The sequence below is a fragment of the Amblyomma americanum genome, chromosome 8 (genome assembly GCF_052857255.1).
Source record: "Amblyomma americanum isolate KBUSLIRL-KWMA chromosome 8, ASM5285725v1, whole genome shotgun sequence".
Lineage (NCBI taxonomy): Eukaryota > Metazoa > Arthropoda > Arachnida > Ixodida > Ixodidae > Amblyomma > Amblyomma americanum.
Window position 1 is genome coordinate 92,176,770 of NC_135504.1, and position 15,584 is coordinate 92,192,353.

Below are 15,584 nucleotides of genomic sequence, written 5' to 3' on the forward strand. Positions count from 1 at the left end.
AAGAAAGCTCTCTGGGCCATCCGGAGTCCCGAAGTAAACAAGACTCGATTCCCTGCCACGATCAACCCATTCATGTCTTGAAATGACTGCCGAATGACTGCGCACGTTTTGGACTGCGAAACACCAACCACAGTCGATCCCAGTTTCCCGTACTCATCACTTAATAAATACCAGATCTGTCCAACCTAAACGACTGACGCTGTACCGACTTTCACTCTCAGAATGCGAAATAATCGACGAGTAAATCTGTGACATGCTGCAAAGGCGCATTATTGAGGAATCTGCAAGTAGGTAGGTGGGCCAGCCCAGTACTTCTCTTTAAATAGAACGATGGCACGTTGCAATTTTATGTCGATTACCAACGCCTCATTCCTGTTAAGAAGAAGGGTGTCTACCGGTTTCTCCGAATTGATGACTGCATCACCTGCCTCACGCACTGTACGGATTTGCATTGCGTCATTCAGCCTATGCCGTTCTCCTGCCACCTTTGATAAATTCATAGATATGTTTCTGTGTGCGGTGAAATTGCCAGTTTGCATGCGAAATTTGCAAGCTGTTTCGTTTTGTGAAGGATTTGCGCCAAACAGAATAGGCGTTTATTCGTTGTCGTTGACTGCATTGAGGAAGTAGACCTCGTACTAAACTATAAGAAGTTTGGTTTATGGTTTATGGGGGTTTAACGCCCCAAAGCGACTCAGACTATGAGAGACGCCGTAGTGAAGGGCTCCGGAAATCTCGACCACCTGGGGTTCTTTGGTTCGACCATCTGGGGTTCGACCACTGACAGGGCACAGTACACGGGCCTCTAGAATTTCGCTTCAACGAAATTCGACCGCCGTGGCCGGGATCGAACCGGCGTCTTTCTGGCCAGCAACAGAGCGCCATAACCACTCAGCCATCGCGGCGGCATAAGTCCCGTTTCTGCTAAAGTCACAGACGAACTTGGGCACCTGGTTGACAAAGATAGCTACAGACCCGACCCGCAAGGAACTCGAGCTGTCAACTCTTCCGCAGAGCTGAAACGGCTAAAATTGTTTAGAAAACTATTGCGACTTTTTTCCTTACGTTCCGCATTTCGTTCCCAAGCGTGTTGATTTACCCTATCGGCTCACAAGTCCCCTACAAAAAGACATTAAAGAGAACTCCTCAATGCCGCCCAGCTTTTCAAAACAAAAAGTTTCGTCAGACATGAGGAACAACACTGCATCGCTTCTTCACGAGAGCTCCCAGTGAACTACACATTGACGCTGACAGTGTCAGTGTCAGCACATAACAGCAAAAAAGGGGAGCAAGTACACCTTTCATTAATTTATTCCTTCTTTTTCTAATCATCTCATACTATACAGGGTTGGTAGTCACTAGCTTAATGCATTATCGAAAACAAATCAACGCCTCTTCTAAGCGTTTATTGCTGTAAAGGTCAAGAATCCTACACAGGAAAAAATGTGACGAGTTTGTTTTCTGTGTTGCAGAAATAGAATATTCGAATTGAAATAATGTTTTATCTGATTTATTCTGATATCACGGCATCAGGCAAGCGAAGCTTGTGGTGTACACAAACGAAAGCCTGGTTCGATCTCGCCAGTGCTATACACAGTCTGGTTATAAGAAGTATTCCGAGGCCTGGATTGGGAACAGTTTGGGATAAGAGTTAACGGAGAATACCTGAATTATATGCGATTCGCTTATGACATCGGCTTACTGAGTCACTCAAGATGTGAACTGAAAGTCATAATCAATGAGTTAGGTAAGGCAGAACGGTGTTGTAAACATTAACATGCAGAAAACAAAGTAATGTTCAACAGTCTAGCAAGGGAACAGCAGTTCACTGTTGGTAGCGAGGTGCTGGAAGTGGCAAAAAAAATACGTCTACTTAGACCAGGTTCTAACCGCTGGTCCTGGTCAAGAAAGGGAAATAACTAGAAGATTAATAATAGAGTAGAGCGCATATGGCAGGTTCTCCAAAGATCCTGAATGGCATTTTATCAATATCACTCAAGAGAAAATATACATCAGCTGTATCTTACTTGTACTCAAATTCGGGGCAGAAACCTGGAGGCTAGCGAAAACATTGAGCGTAAGGAACACGTTGCGAGGTATGGAAAGAAAAATAATAGGTGTAGCGTTAAAGAGACCGGAAGCGTGCAGAGAGGAAGAGGGAAAAAACGCGGGTTAATGACATATTAGCCGAAATCAAGAAAAAGATAGGGGCCTGAGCAGGGCGTGTAATTTGAAGGCAAGATAACCGCTAGTCCTTAATTGTAACGGAGTGGATTCCAAGGCAAAGCAAGCGTAGCAGGGGGCGGCAGAGAGTTAGGTGGGTGGATGAGGTTTAGAAGTTTGCGGGCATATGGTGGGCGCAGCCTAAAAAGGGCAAGGTGAATTGGAGAGACATGCGCGAGGCCTTTGCCTTGCATGCAGTGGGTATAGCCAGGCTGATGATGATGATGATGATCTGTAGCACTTGTGCAAACCATCCCAAGAGAAAACGAGTTCAGAGTATGGAACTGCTATGACAGTGCAGCATTATGGGCTACGAAGTGTTTCTTCGCACAAAGATTTCTGGCTGGCAAAATAAGTTGTAGATTCCGAAAGACATCACTGCTGGCACAACATCTCTGACTTGCCTAATGATTAACGAACATAGTGTTCAGATAGAAATAATTTCATGAAAATTTAGGGAAATCTAGAGAATGCTGTAAGTAGAAATTTTAGATGTAACATACTTACCGCAATGAATAGTCGAGGGCGCCTTTCAGTAGCACAATATCGCACACTTTGCTTCCCCATGCAATGACTAGCAGCTACGATTGCCAGTTTCATGCGCTTTATGCGAGAATCTTAAATATATGGCAGCGTTCTTTAATTCAAAAGCGTTCTCTAAGCGCTACATATGCTGTTATGACGACCGTGTTCAGAATGTATTCACGATTATGACAGGGGATTGGGTTTAGGAAGAGCGTTAACTCTTATTACTTACGTTTGTCAAGGACGTGTCCGTCAGCAATGAGGGCCAAATTGAGCAAAACATTTGCCACGTGACCACATTATATCACATAGAAGCTGTTGGCGCGTAACATCTCAACTGATGCCTATCCTGTTGATCCGTCATATATGTGCCAGTATACCGCCCATCAAAGTGGGATCCCTCCCCCTCCCCCTCTCCTGGACCACGATTAGCATAAAATCAGGATGCCACCCGTTTGACGCAGAATTTTCGAAGTGGTGTCATGTGATTTTCCATGTTCCTGAGAATAATGTTACTAATTGAGACGAATCCGAGATTATGTGTGGGATTCGCATCGACGACCTTTCCTTCAAAGCCGTGCATTTCGAGGACCTTCAGACGGCCATTATGGCCGAGCGGTTTCCCGAAGGTGGTTCTGGATAGTGCCAAACGATTCGTTCTGTTTTGGTGCACATGTTTATAAAGTTTATTAACTGATATAACAGGAAATATGCCCGATATATCGAAGGTGGCTGTAAATCGAAATAGTAGTGCAAATCACATGAGGTATATGACGCTGTCTTAGAAGAGATGTTTCCGGAAACATCCTCGGATGATTGGACTTGGTCTTATCCACGTTTGCTGAGCACACAGATGTAAACTCTTGAAGCTCCCCTAGCTGGCGCTCTTAAGTCGATCAGTGAGGTTGTGTTGGCGGAAATAAAATGTAAGGTAAAGGCTGGTGCTACTTTACCTGGAGCTAGGCTTCAAATGAGATTTCAAAAATGTTTGTTACATTAGTGAGATGGATCCACTGTTCTTGGCTGCAAACGAATCTTGATGGGCACTGCTGGATTTAGCACGACGTTGTTTACTGCGACCGGCAGCGGATCAGGCACCTCTTCATCGAGGACTAGCTTGTACCTTTTTACTATATTGTACAGCGTCTTCTTCAGGATCATCATACCCAGCCTGTGCGCAACGCAAATTCTTGGTCCAAGTCCGAATGGGTAGTACGTAGATGGCAAGCATTCTCGCCGTTCTGCAGAGAACCTGTCTGGCAGGAAGCGCTCTGGTTCAGGCCAGATTTCTGGATCCCTGTGGATGTGCCAGGTCGGTGACACAAGTGTTATTCCTGCCGGAATGAACTGGCCGAGGATGGTGGTGTCTTCGGAGCACTGGCGCATTATCATCACTGGAATGGCAGGGTAGAGACGCAGTCCTTCCCGTACAACCATATCTAGACGCTCAAGGCTCATAATGACGTCTTCATCGAGTTCGCTCGTTACACTATCGGGGGGAGTGCTACTAAGTAATTCAGCCTCGGCGTTTGTGTCAACAGTTTGGTTAGGTTGATGCCCATCTGCGCCCGTGTTTATTTTCTTCCACGATTCACCTGCATCAGAAACACAATCTGGCGCACGGAAATCTGAGTCGCGGGTACTTTTATGCGTGTTTTTCTTATGAGCCGCCCTCAAGACAACCTGCGGTTCGGTCCATTGTGGGCTGGATGAAATTGCTAGGTTTTCGTTTTCTTCCATTTGAATTTTGCCTCCACATTTTGCAGCAATTTCTGCTTCTATCTTATCTTGCTCTTCGGGGTGTTTTGCGAGGAGGTATAACAAAAAGGCAAGCGACGTGGAAGTAGTGTCATAGCCGGCGATGAGAAGAGTGCCAAGATTACACATCAAGATCCAGTCCTCGATTGAACGGTCGTTAGTGGGCTTCGCTGCCGACCCGGCAAGCATTGCTGTCTGTGTGTCGATCACGTGCTGTAGCACGTCATTTTTCTGTGGCTGTTTTCCGCTCCTTCGCTGGTTTATGATGTCCATTGTGTCACTCACTACCTTTCCCATAGCTTTGCAGAAAGGTGTAAATTGGTAGATGCATTGGAGGATTGCACTAAGTCCGGGATAGGCAAAGGCGCTCTCAAATATGGTATTGTCTGCTTCCCTGAATGCTGTTCTCAGTGCGTTCAGAAATGGATCATCATTTTTCGCCTGGCAGTCGACCTGCGAAAAAAAAAAAGAGTTTCTTGGTTAAGTCTCTGTAGGTCAGTAGTACAGGTTATGCGGAAGATTGTTCAAAGTCAACGCGGAACGCTAAAGAAGGAGCGCTGAGGAAACGACTGGAGGTTCTCAACTTGCAAGTTTTTGTTTCGAATGATAATTACCGCAGTTGTACGCGGCAGATCGTGGGAACATGACAACGATGATGCGGGAAAATAAAGAGAAAGGCGCCCATTTACACACAAATAATTGAAGAAATGGGGCGAAAGTAACTGGCCAATGCGAAACAATCGAAATAGTTCAGGTCACGTGGTCTGGAAACACACATATGTTATAATAGAAAATGATCGATGTATGTTTTCGACCTTCGGAGTTTTTGTTTATAGCCTATCTCAGCCATTTTGCTCGTGCTTCACACGTCATTTCGCCTTTTTTCGGTTTTTAATTTTCTACATAATTCCTACTTTTTCTGTTCTAGCTCGCATTCCTGGCTGTCACTGGTGTTAATTTCTGGCTTTTAATATCGGTTGTCATTTGGTTTGTTGCTTTGTTGAACTGGCGTCTTTCTCGCAGGATGTACCCCTTGTTGCTAGCCTTTTTGCCAAGTTACTGACCGGTTTCTTTCAGTTTAATGCTTGGTTTTTGACTTTTTCACCTTTTTTGTTGCCCTTTCACGAAGCGTTGGGTTCTTTCTTATTTACTCTTCTTTTTAGTAATGTGAAACTTCTACTGCAGCGTTTTGTTGCGCTTCAGAAACCTCAAACTTCTCTGGCCAAATTTTTTTGGGGTTTAGCTCATGTTTACCCGCCTTCCACCTTAGGGCTTTGGAAAGTTAAGCTTATTACCCTTTAATTTTGGCGTCGTTCCTTCAATTATTTGCTCCAGAAAGCACTTTTTCTATTTTTCGTCTTGTCTTGGTCACTTTCTTCTATGAAACACTATAAAAATGCGCGGTCGTTGGTCGAAAATGAAATTTTTCAGTTTAGCTCTCTGTCCTTTTGGCATCGTGTGTTTGTCTGTTCTTGTTCTTGCCCATTTAATGGCAAATGAACTTGGCTTTTACAAAATACCGCCCAGAACTGTACTAGTTGGATTATACCATTCAGCTCTGTAACGTAAGGATAGTTGCCATAGGATCGTGTCTTCATCTTACCACTACGCCATAACTACAAATGGGTAGGTTTGACCCTAAGTATTTTACGGCTTATGGGGGTTCAACGTCCCAAAGCCATTCAGGCTATGAGGACACCGTAGTGAAGGGCCCCAGAAATTTCGCCTCCATCGAAATTCGACCGCCGCGGCCAGGATCGAACCCGCGTCTTTCTGGTCAGCAGCCGAGCGCCATAACCACAGAGCCATCACGGCGGCCTAAGTCCATTACCTCATGGTTTTTCACAACCTTCGACTGAACAAACACATCATCTACTAGAGTATTTTTTTTTTCACAGCTGTGCCAACGCCATTTATTTTACGAGTCCTCGAAAAGTCACGTTAAAACGTCCATTCTTCTATATACTTCCTAAAACATTGGAAGGGGGGAGGGGGCCTACATTTCAGTCCAGTAGAATAACAGACAAGGCAAAAATCGCCCATGAATGACGACATCGTGCGTCATGTACAAGTTTTCTGTAAGCGCTATAGAGGTACGTATTACTTATGTACCTTCTTCCGAATTTTTTCATAATAGCGCATGAGCGCCGACTGGCCCTTGAAGCGGCGCCGAGGCGAAGCAGTGAGGAAATATGCGTAGGAAACGGGTTCACGCACTGATCTCAGTACTGCAGCGAGCATCATGTGCTTGGCTGCTTGGATTCGCGCGAAGCAATTTTTACGCTGGAGTTCCGAGAACGCTTGTTTTGTGCTCGATGAGCTGCTGTGTGTCGATTCGGACTGCTGCAAACGCGTAATCTTCCAAGCATGACGCTATGTTCCGGCTGTGTTTGTGTGTTTCATCTTTCAAGTGTTTTTTTAAGCTAAATTTGCCGATAACTAGGGGCCTCTACCATTAGTTTTTTTGTAAGCAACGATTGCAACTGGTTCCTTACCTTACAAAATGTTTTTTAACAAATACAGACGGTTCGTAGATTTCTGTCTATAAAGTCAATAGAGTCTCTATAGCAAAATCTTTGAGAAGTCTATAGGCAGTAAAAATCATATAGACAGTCTATAGAATGTCTATACTTTTATGGCCGTAAACCTTTAGTAGAAGTTTGTGTATATACAGTCTATACTCTATGAATAGACGAAAATCAATATTTATAGGAAGGCAATAGAATATATAAGAGATATCTAGATGGTCTATAGACCATTTTTGTAAGCGTTGGGCACGCTAGGTTGTTTATCGCAAACGTGTGCTCTTTTCAGGTGTCATCCGTACTACATTCAGGGGAGAAACAATTGGTCGAAGCTTCTTGGGGCTCCGATACATGACAGCCTATGATGGGTAAGTATTGCTCGCGGCAACCAGCACACCGTAGCAGACGACGCCTACTCCAGCAGCAAGAATTCTGACCCTGCCCTTGCCTTCACGTTTTCTCCTCTCATTCGTCTTCCAGACCTACAGAGCCGTACAGCTTACGCCCTCGGAACATTATTAGAAGCCCAGAAGCGAGATGAGGCGCCTGCACGTTAAATAAGTTAAAGAGATAAAAATTACAATCGCCTCAGACGAGTGAAATCTACTTTTTGCTACCATGGAGTCAGAGTTTACCACTACAAGTTCGCACAGTGCGCCTCCTCTCATGTTCCTTGTCTCATCTTTAGTCTCTAGGAGCGCTGTTTTTAAACAACCATGAACAACCACGCACTGGCCCAGTATGACGTTTCTCTACACAAAATACTACACAACAAAAAATGTGCTAGCTGTTCCAGAATGAGTTTCATGTTTCATATCCAACTCTTGCGTGCTCTGTTATGTAGGGTACGCGAGACACTAGCTATTTTTAACTAGCTGGTCAAATGCGTGTCAATCGCCGAGGATGAATAAGACGAATTCCAATAAGTGGTTCCTGTCCTTCCCTTGGGTGTCATCATAATGAACTTTACAAGAAGAGGTGAAGATTTTGGTATGTTACCTCTTATTGCATCAGTGGAATAAAATGAATAAGACCGAGATTAAATATTTTTCTTTGCGGCAGAAATGGAACGAAAGACGAAGATTCCCTAAAGAAACGTGATCACAAGAAAAACGCATCATGAGGTGTCAGCAAGTGGTCAGCTCCGAATTATTTCCCTACATTCCCACACTCCGTTCTGGTTCAGTGATTTTGGCACTCGGCTGCTGACTTAAAGGTGAGGGGTTAGATTCCGCCCATGGCACCCGCATTTATAGGGGCTGAGATGAAAAACGGCCGTGCAGTCTGCGATGCCAGCCCGCGTTAAAAAAAAAACCTAAGTGCTCTCAACTCGCCCAGAACTCTCCATTGCGTCGTCCCTTATAGCCCACGTGTCTATTGAGGCCGTAAAATCCAACCATTTTCAATTTTTCTTTTTGCACATTCACCTTGTCTATTTTTGATGTGTGCTGCATTCCCCTTTCTCAGCGTGTAAAGATTTCTTAGTGGCCCTAAAATATCCTTCACATGATTCGTGCCGAAACGTCGAAATGCTTTCGTACATGTTTCCGTGCTCATTAAATAAGGCATCTAAATTGTCGTACACTAAGGTACTGTCGGCACTTCGTGCAACTGCGATTTGTACTTATTTTTATTTTTTTCTTGTGTGCTTACATGCCGTATGATTCTGTTTCCATATTCACGTAGTGATCTTATTATCAATAGATGCCACACGCTGTATGCCATTATGACGCTGCGGTCAAATCAATGTAGGGTGTTTCGACCCCTGTCAAGCCTTTTATTCGACTTTTTGTCGACGCACCGAACATCCTCAAGATGTTTAATAAAATTGAATTGAATTGAATTTAGTGCTTTTTCGTGCTTGCCTAAGTCAGTGGCAAACAGTGTCAGTTATTTGGTCAGCAAAAAAACAGGCGCGCCGATGTGGTTTTTGGAGTTCCGTGTGGTGTGGTGGCGCGTAGATCTAATTTGATTTCTGCAAAATGTGTCAATAACAGTGGCACACAAAGCTTTCCTACTTACTGCATTTAATATATTATCCTTCGGGCATTAGCAAATTGATTTTTTTAAGAGCGTGAGCTCTTACTGATCACGTTAATAATAATAATAATAATTGGTTCTGGGGGAAAGGAAATGGCGCAGTATCTGTCTCATATATCGTTGGACACCTGAACCGCGCCGTAAGGGAAGGGATAAAGGAGGGAGTGGAAGAAGAAAGGAAGAAGAGGTGCCGTAGTGGAGGGCTCCGGAATAATTTCGACCACCTGGGGATCTTTAACGTGCACTGACATCGCACAGCACACGGGCGCCTTAGCGTTTTTCCTCCATAAAAACGCAGCCGCCGTGGTCGGGTTCGAACCCGGGAACTCCGGATCAGTAGTCGAGCGCCCTAACCACTGAGCCACCGCGGCGGGGCCTGATCACGTCTCGAGATTTCGTGACCCTGCTGCCACCATGAGACCACAGCGCACAGAGCAGCAGCTAGAAAACAGAATAGCTCGGATGGAGACTTGTAGCGCCATCTGTAATAGCATTGAAGAAACAACCGCCTGCCGTGTGTAAATGATGACGTCTCGGTGCAATATGATGGATAGGAGCGGCTCTCTGTGGGAATGACGTCAGGGGATGAAATGGCGGCATAGTTTCGGTTCCTTCAATCCAAGATGGCGGCCATTATTTTTGGTTGTGCCCTTCCATCCCTTTCCCCCTAACCCCCGAAAAATACCCTACAATAGGAGGAGAACTGTTCCGTTACGGAACCGCTATATGTGTATACATTCGTTCCCCTATATACACTCCGACAACAATTAAGAGGCACCCTTGCGGGGACAGTTGTGTACCGAATTTCGTATACATGCAATTACTAATATTGAAGTGTTACCGTATCGCGCAGCAAGCCGAATTCTAGGCGCACTTTGACCCCCCAAACGAAGCAAGTTCCGTCCGGGACGTATCTTAAGGGGGTGTAACTTGATAACGGGCGCGTTCTTCTTCGTTTTCTCCGTCTAGCAAACCTAACAGCAAACACTCGTTACTTAAACGTCTTTCAGACGGTGGCGGCCTTTTTTTAGAGCAAGTGCTGTAATACTGAAGGTACAACTCAGCTTTGCCGCGTTTGGCCTTGAAGCCAGACCAAAGTAGAGCTTATTATAGGCCCTCAGGACTAACAAGGTACGACTACGTGTCTTGCTGCGCACAGCCATGATATGCGTGTACGGTATGGTTATATCTAATGAGCAGCAACCACGAGACCGTTGACCAATGGTTACTTCACCCTTGACCTTCACCTCTCAGCTTTGGCCTTGACTTTCAGTGCTGGGGTTTCCATCACGTGTTGTGCCGTCATACGATGTACATTGACTACTTGATCTTTCACCTCGACCCTTAGAGCTGAGATTCACATCAGACGACGTAAATTCTTCGCTATAAATAACGCCGGCTTCGGGCTTGTTCTCAGAAATGCCGAAACCATCTATGCTTTCGCTTGTCTGCTAGGTTAAGTCGGATTGAACCCCAGGCAATTATTTAAGAGAGTTAGCTCTTAGTACTTACGTTTCCCTAGGACGCGTCTGCTTGTAGTGAAGTTTAAATTTACTAAAACAGTTACCATATGAACACATCATATTATATGGCAACAGTGGGCGTGCAGCACTCCAATTGATACCTATACTTTCTATCCGTTATATATGTGCCATTGTAGCAGCCATCGAAGTGGGACACGAAAAGTAAACATCCACGGATGTCTGGATTTGGTCTTCTGCACGTCTGCTGAGCACACCGATGTAAAAGCTTGAAGCTCTTAAGTCGAACACTGGGGCAGTGTTGGCGGATAATTTTTTTGTTCACTTTCCTCCCTTTGGTTTTCCTCATGCACTCGTGCTCGGGCCAAACCTTTAGCCTCACAAGTATTCTAATAAATAACGAATTCTGCTAAATCAGCATAAATTTTCAATGTCTTTTAGCTCTATTCCTGCTGAAAAAAAGTCGTAATATGCAACAACCTCGTGCAGGTTCGTCATACAAACACGATTTGAATGATATTTTATGACATCTGTATGAAAAATGTACAATATTACAGAAATGATTGACATTTCTATGATAATTTTGTATGATAATTGTATGACACGTGTATGACAAACACTCCGAGTCTATGGTTTGAAAAACACTTTTCGGCAGGGACAAGCTTGAATTTTCTTCACGGAACGATAAGAAACACTGCACATGTATTTCAAATTCCTGTTTCTTCTCGCGACAACTTTCACTTGGGACACGGTGCTCACAATGAGTCCAAGTATGTGTGAAGATTTTGGTACGTGGACAATATCTTATGATAAGATGGGCAAATGCTTGGCGTTTTTCCCTGAATCATGAGCCAGCATACACATTGTGTTGTGCGCGTCCTTGTCTTTATTTGCGCTATATTTTCCTTGGTCCCTATAATAAATACTTAAGCGTTTCATCGAGTGCTTTTTGTGTTTTTATTTCATCCTGCTTTACACGTTTGTTTTCTGTTGTGATGAGCAGTACTGTTCAGCTTTGTTCGGTAATTTATTTTAGGCGATCATACTCACCCCTACTACATTTCTTTACACCGCCTCACTACCTCAAGCGTTTCGTTATCGTTTGGAAGGACACTAAATAATCAAACTTTACCATTCATGTCAATTATGAGCGAATTGTAGACGTGACACTGCAGGCAACTTGCACCGGCCTAAAGGTAATTTTACAATCCTGGTGACTTATAGCCGGTTTGTTGAGGTGGCTTTACAGGTGACTTGCACCGGCCTAAAGGTGTTCTGAAGACTGCTGTAATATATGCTCAAGCCTTTGCCTGCTTTTGCGACAGAAACTTGCTGACAGCATCACGCCAAGCGGCTTCTTCGAGCAATGTACTCGGTGTTGACATGTAATATAAGTTAGCTTGCCTCACGTAGGTTTTTTCAGTAAGCAGTCTCAATCGTACTCTTTGTCTTGCTCGCAAACTTGCAAGGTGTTTTTTAATAAGTTTAAAACAGTTGTTAATATGCTGGTTTTTTTTAATGCAAAGAATGGTATATGATATCCAATATATTAAATGGCGCCAATTCATTTTTGATTTTTTAGCGGCACCCCACTCTAGTTGTATTCATTATCCTTTGATGCATTACCCACTGAGGTTCCTTGTTAACTATCTGCTGCGAACTTAGAAAACTGCCAAAACATACCTCCCATGAAAGAACCGTCCTGGTCAGCATGTCCAGCGCCATTGCATGGGAGGCTTCAAATGCGTCTAGACATTGTCCAGCTCGGCAGACGTTGTCCAGTTTTTGGACAAATCGGTCTAGGCTTGAATCTACAATCCCGGAGAGATCTTTCACTTTGCTGGCGGTGAAACATGCGTTGAATACAGCCCGGACATTCCGCCACCTTTCTCCTGCGGCGAAGAAATAAATATCAATATTTTACTAAAAACATTTTACTCTTTTTATAATATTTTGCAGACACTGTATTCGACGGTATTCCCGATAAGTTTCCTTTCTCTAAATAGAGGCCTCAAGACGCCGAAAATAAGACAGCACGTACACTGCGTTGTGGTGTATAAAGCACGCTGATAAGCACCTTCCTTACCAACGAAACTGGTTATGCTAGGGTAAAAACAAGCGTCAGTAAGAAGTACTACCTTATGCATCTATATTCTCTGAAGGTAGAAGCGCGAACTCGTCATGTCCGTTTCTACGCCACGCAAGCCATTCAGATACATTGATCGATTCTTCAGAACTCAGTATGCGATATTTCGCACCATTTCTCCTGCTGGGCTGAGCTTAAAATTCCCCTTGGTAACATGGTTTACTTTTAACGAAACAGATTAACACAGCGGAACGGAACGAGGACAAGAAGAAAAGAAATTGCGCTGTTTTTTTATGACGGAATAAGGAGCTGATAGTCGGCGGCTGTCATGTGTTACATGTTTCTTCTCTTCTTGACCTCGTTCCTTTGAGCTGTGTTAATCTGTTACGTAGAAAGTATGAACCAATTAGCCCACACCGTAATCCTCATTGACATTGTTTAAAAGGTTTTCGCATTGTCGTTTAAAAGAATATTCAATACGTCGAGTCGCGTGTTGAGCCTGGCTATGAGGCGGGGAGGAATGTCATTAGCGACCTCAAAGGGGAAGCGAAAATAGCGTAGCACCTCCTAGACGGCTACGCAGATTCCCGCGGAGCCGAAAAGATAATCACCTGGTTGTAGGTAGCGAAGCGAGCGGTGTTGGCTACCGGCCATGCCAGACAGACAAGCTGTCTTCGTTCCAAGGACTTATCGCGCATGAGAGCCGCATCGTGCAGTGCCGGCATTCTGAGCGTGGGCGAACTTTCGCTGCCGAAATCACGCCCTTTCTGCAGCCTGTAAGCCAAAGGCGCTTATCACGCAGCCCGCTCCTTCCAAAGGTACCCTCGACGTTCTGCATCTAGCTTACCCATTCTGCGGATTAGGATTACGCCTAATAAACAAAAATTAAGGATTGCCCGCTTGTTGTATTTCGGGCTTTTTTTTCGTGTATCAAGAACTCGAGCTCGTTTAACGGGCGAAGAGGCCGCATTGGTGTTTTGATGAAGAAAGACTACCTTCATACACAGAGTAGTGAAATTTGATTGCTTGACATTATTTTTTTTTCAGTGCTACAGTTCCTAAGGGAGAAAAAGCGAATTCACTGACAATAAATATGGAGGTACAACTAGGGCGCTATTGCATTCTAATGGCATGGACCTCCTCTACCATTCCGGATCTCTCCCACTGCCTCTGCGCCGACGATGTAACCCTCTGGAGCATGTCAGGCACTGATGCTGAAATAAAGCAAAGCACTGCAGGATGCAGTAGACAAGGTGGCGCATCACGCCCACCAAGTATACCTCAGCAGTTCTCCTCGGAAATCAGAACTCTTAATAATCGCACATCTTCCCAAAACTGAGGATCCTCCACCCATAAACATCGATGCATACGGCATCCGAATCCCGGAGGTCCCCATCCTCTGTCCTCGGTATGCACATCCAAAACAAAGGCAAGAATTCCGTCACCAAAGCTAATCTTGGCACACATGTACGACGCATGAACAAAACAAGCAAACGGATGCTGGAAAGAAGATGGGCACAAAATAAAAAATACTAGAAAATAGAGAAAGGTAGAAAAAACAGGGGAAAAAAACGCGCTGTCCAACCGCCACCCACTCAGGAGCAGCGGGGAGCCTGCCCGGGAAAAAAAAAAGAAAAACGAGAAGCGGGAGCGGATAATAGCCACCCTTCAAGGCGACAACAGAGCGAGGGCGAGGAAGTTGCACAGGAAGAGACGGTGGCAGAATCGTCCAACAGATAAAAATTAGAGATGCGTGCACTCGCGTGCCCCGGCCATGAAGAGTAAGCATATAAACAGAATAAAATGCAGACAGGGCAGGAGACTTCCGCCATTTGGAACCTCTTCGGCATCCAGAGTCAAGGCAGAATCAGCCGGGCCCTTAGCTTAACTAGACACATGCACTGTGCATGAAAACACCCAGACACGCACAAAAAAGAAAAAAAAGGCTGCAAAACATTCGAGTTTGGGAAAGTATCGTCTGGGGGGTAAATGTGAATGGTGGGAGCATTAAGGCAGGGGTTCTTCAATTGCACCCCGCTCGGCAAGGTGGTTGAACTGGGAAGATAGGGGTGGGATGAGATGAGGGATGAGGAAGAGTGGATGGGCGAAGCTTGAAAAAGATGCCACTGGCGAGATGTTGTGACGATTCGTGCACATGCACCGGTGCCACGGCGAGCCGGTCAGTGACTTTCCTGGAGACGGTTGGCCGCGCCTTCCTGGCGTCGGGTCGCAGCGGAGAGACATGACCATATTTGGTTGTGGCGGAGAAACATGACCATATATGGTAACCATAGACGGCTCTGTCGAACGACGCTTGAGTGTCCCCGTCATTATGCACCCCTCGAGAGCCACGGGGGAGTGGACAAAGGCGCGGCCACGGCTGAAGAAAGAAGCAAAGGCTTTAAGAGCGGAAGCTGACGGGAGGAAGGGGGAGAGCGATCGGGGCGAGTGGACGAGAGGGCCGGAGACGGAGCGAGGCAGAAGACTGGGGCTGCGCATTGACCTGAGCCCGGGGTCTAGCCGTCGCTAACGTTCGACCTTCGCCAACGCGCCTCCACGCCTGGCAGCTCATCCAACGACCAGCCGAGAACGAGGGCAGCACAGCCACGAGGAACTCCCAGCCCGGCCGCTGCAGACAACCAGCCATTCATCGAGCCCGTGCCACACCACGCTGACTCAGCCTCGGCGACGACGAGCCCAGCTTCTGTCCCGTAAGCGGCATCGAGCCAGATGCTTTAATTAAATCACTTCAAAATCATTTTGGAGTCTGTGCATCAATCTCTTCATGCCCAGTGTGGACCCAGGGCCATTTTAAGAAACTGCTTCATCACATTGATGTCAGAAGTGGGGTCCACACTTAAATCATTGGGCAAAAGCTGGACTGCACCCCCGGCGAGAGGAGCTTGAGGCACTGACTATATTTGGTCTAATATGGAAGAAGCCCAC

The 15,584-nt window shown here is 45.4% G+C and overlaps 1 protein-coding gene across 2 annotated transcripts in view; it reads right to left on the reverse strand.

The window, feature by feature from the left end:
- Window positions 1–3,310: 3,310 nt before the first annotated feature.
- Window positions 3,311–15,584, reverse strand: part of LOC144101995 (cytochrome P450 3A24-like) — a 56,605-nt gene continuing 44,331 nt past the window's right edge. The window contains exons 1-3 of one of the 2 annotated variants that reach the window (XM_077635242.1): window positions 13,250–13,321; window positions 12,236–12,444; window positions 3,316–4,959 (exon numbers count right to left, since the gene is read on the reverse strand). In XM_077635242.1, the coding sequence (XP_077491368.1) occupies window positions 3,745–4,959; window positions 12,236–12,444; window positions 13,250–13,292 (1,467 nt within the window). In that variant the 5' untranslated portion in view covers window positions 13,293–13,321 and the 3' untranslated portion in view covers window positions 3,316–3,744. Of the gene's footprint in view, window positions 4,960–12,235; window positions 12,445–13,249; window positions 13,322–15,584 lie in introns of those variants that run through there. The other variant, XM_077635241.1, reaches the window with a different exon arrangement.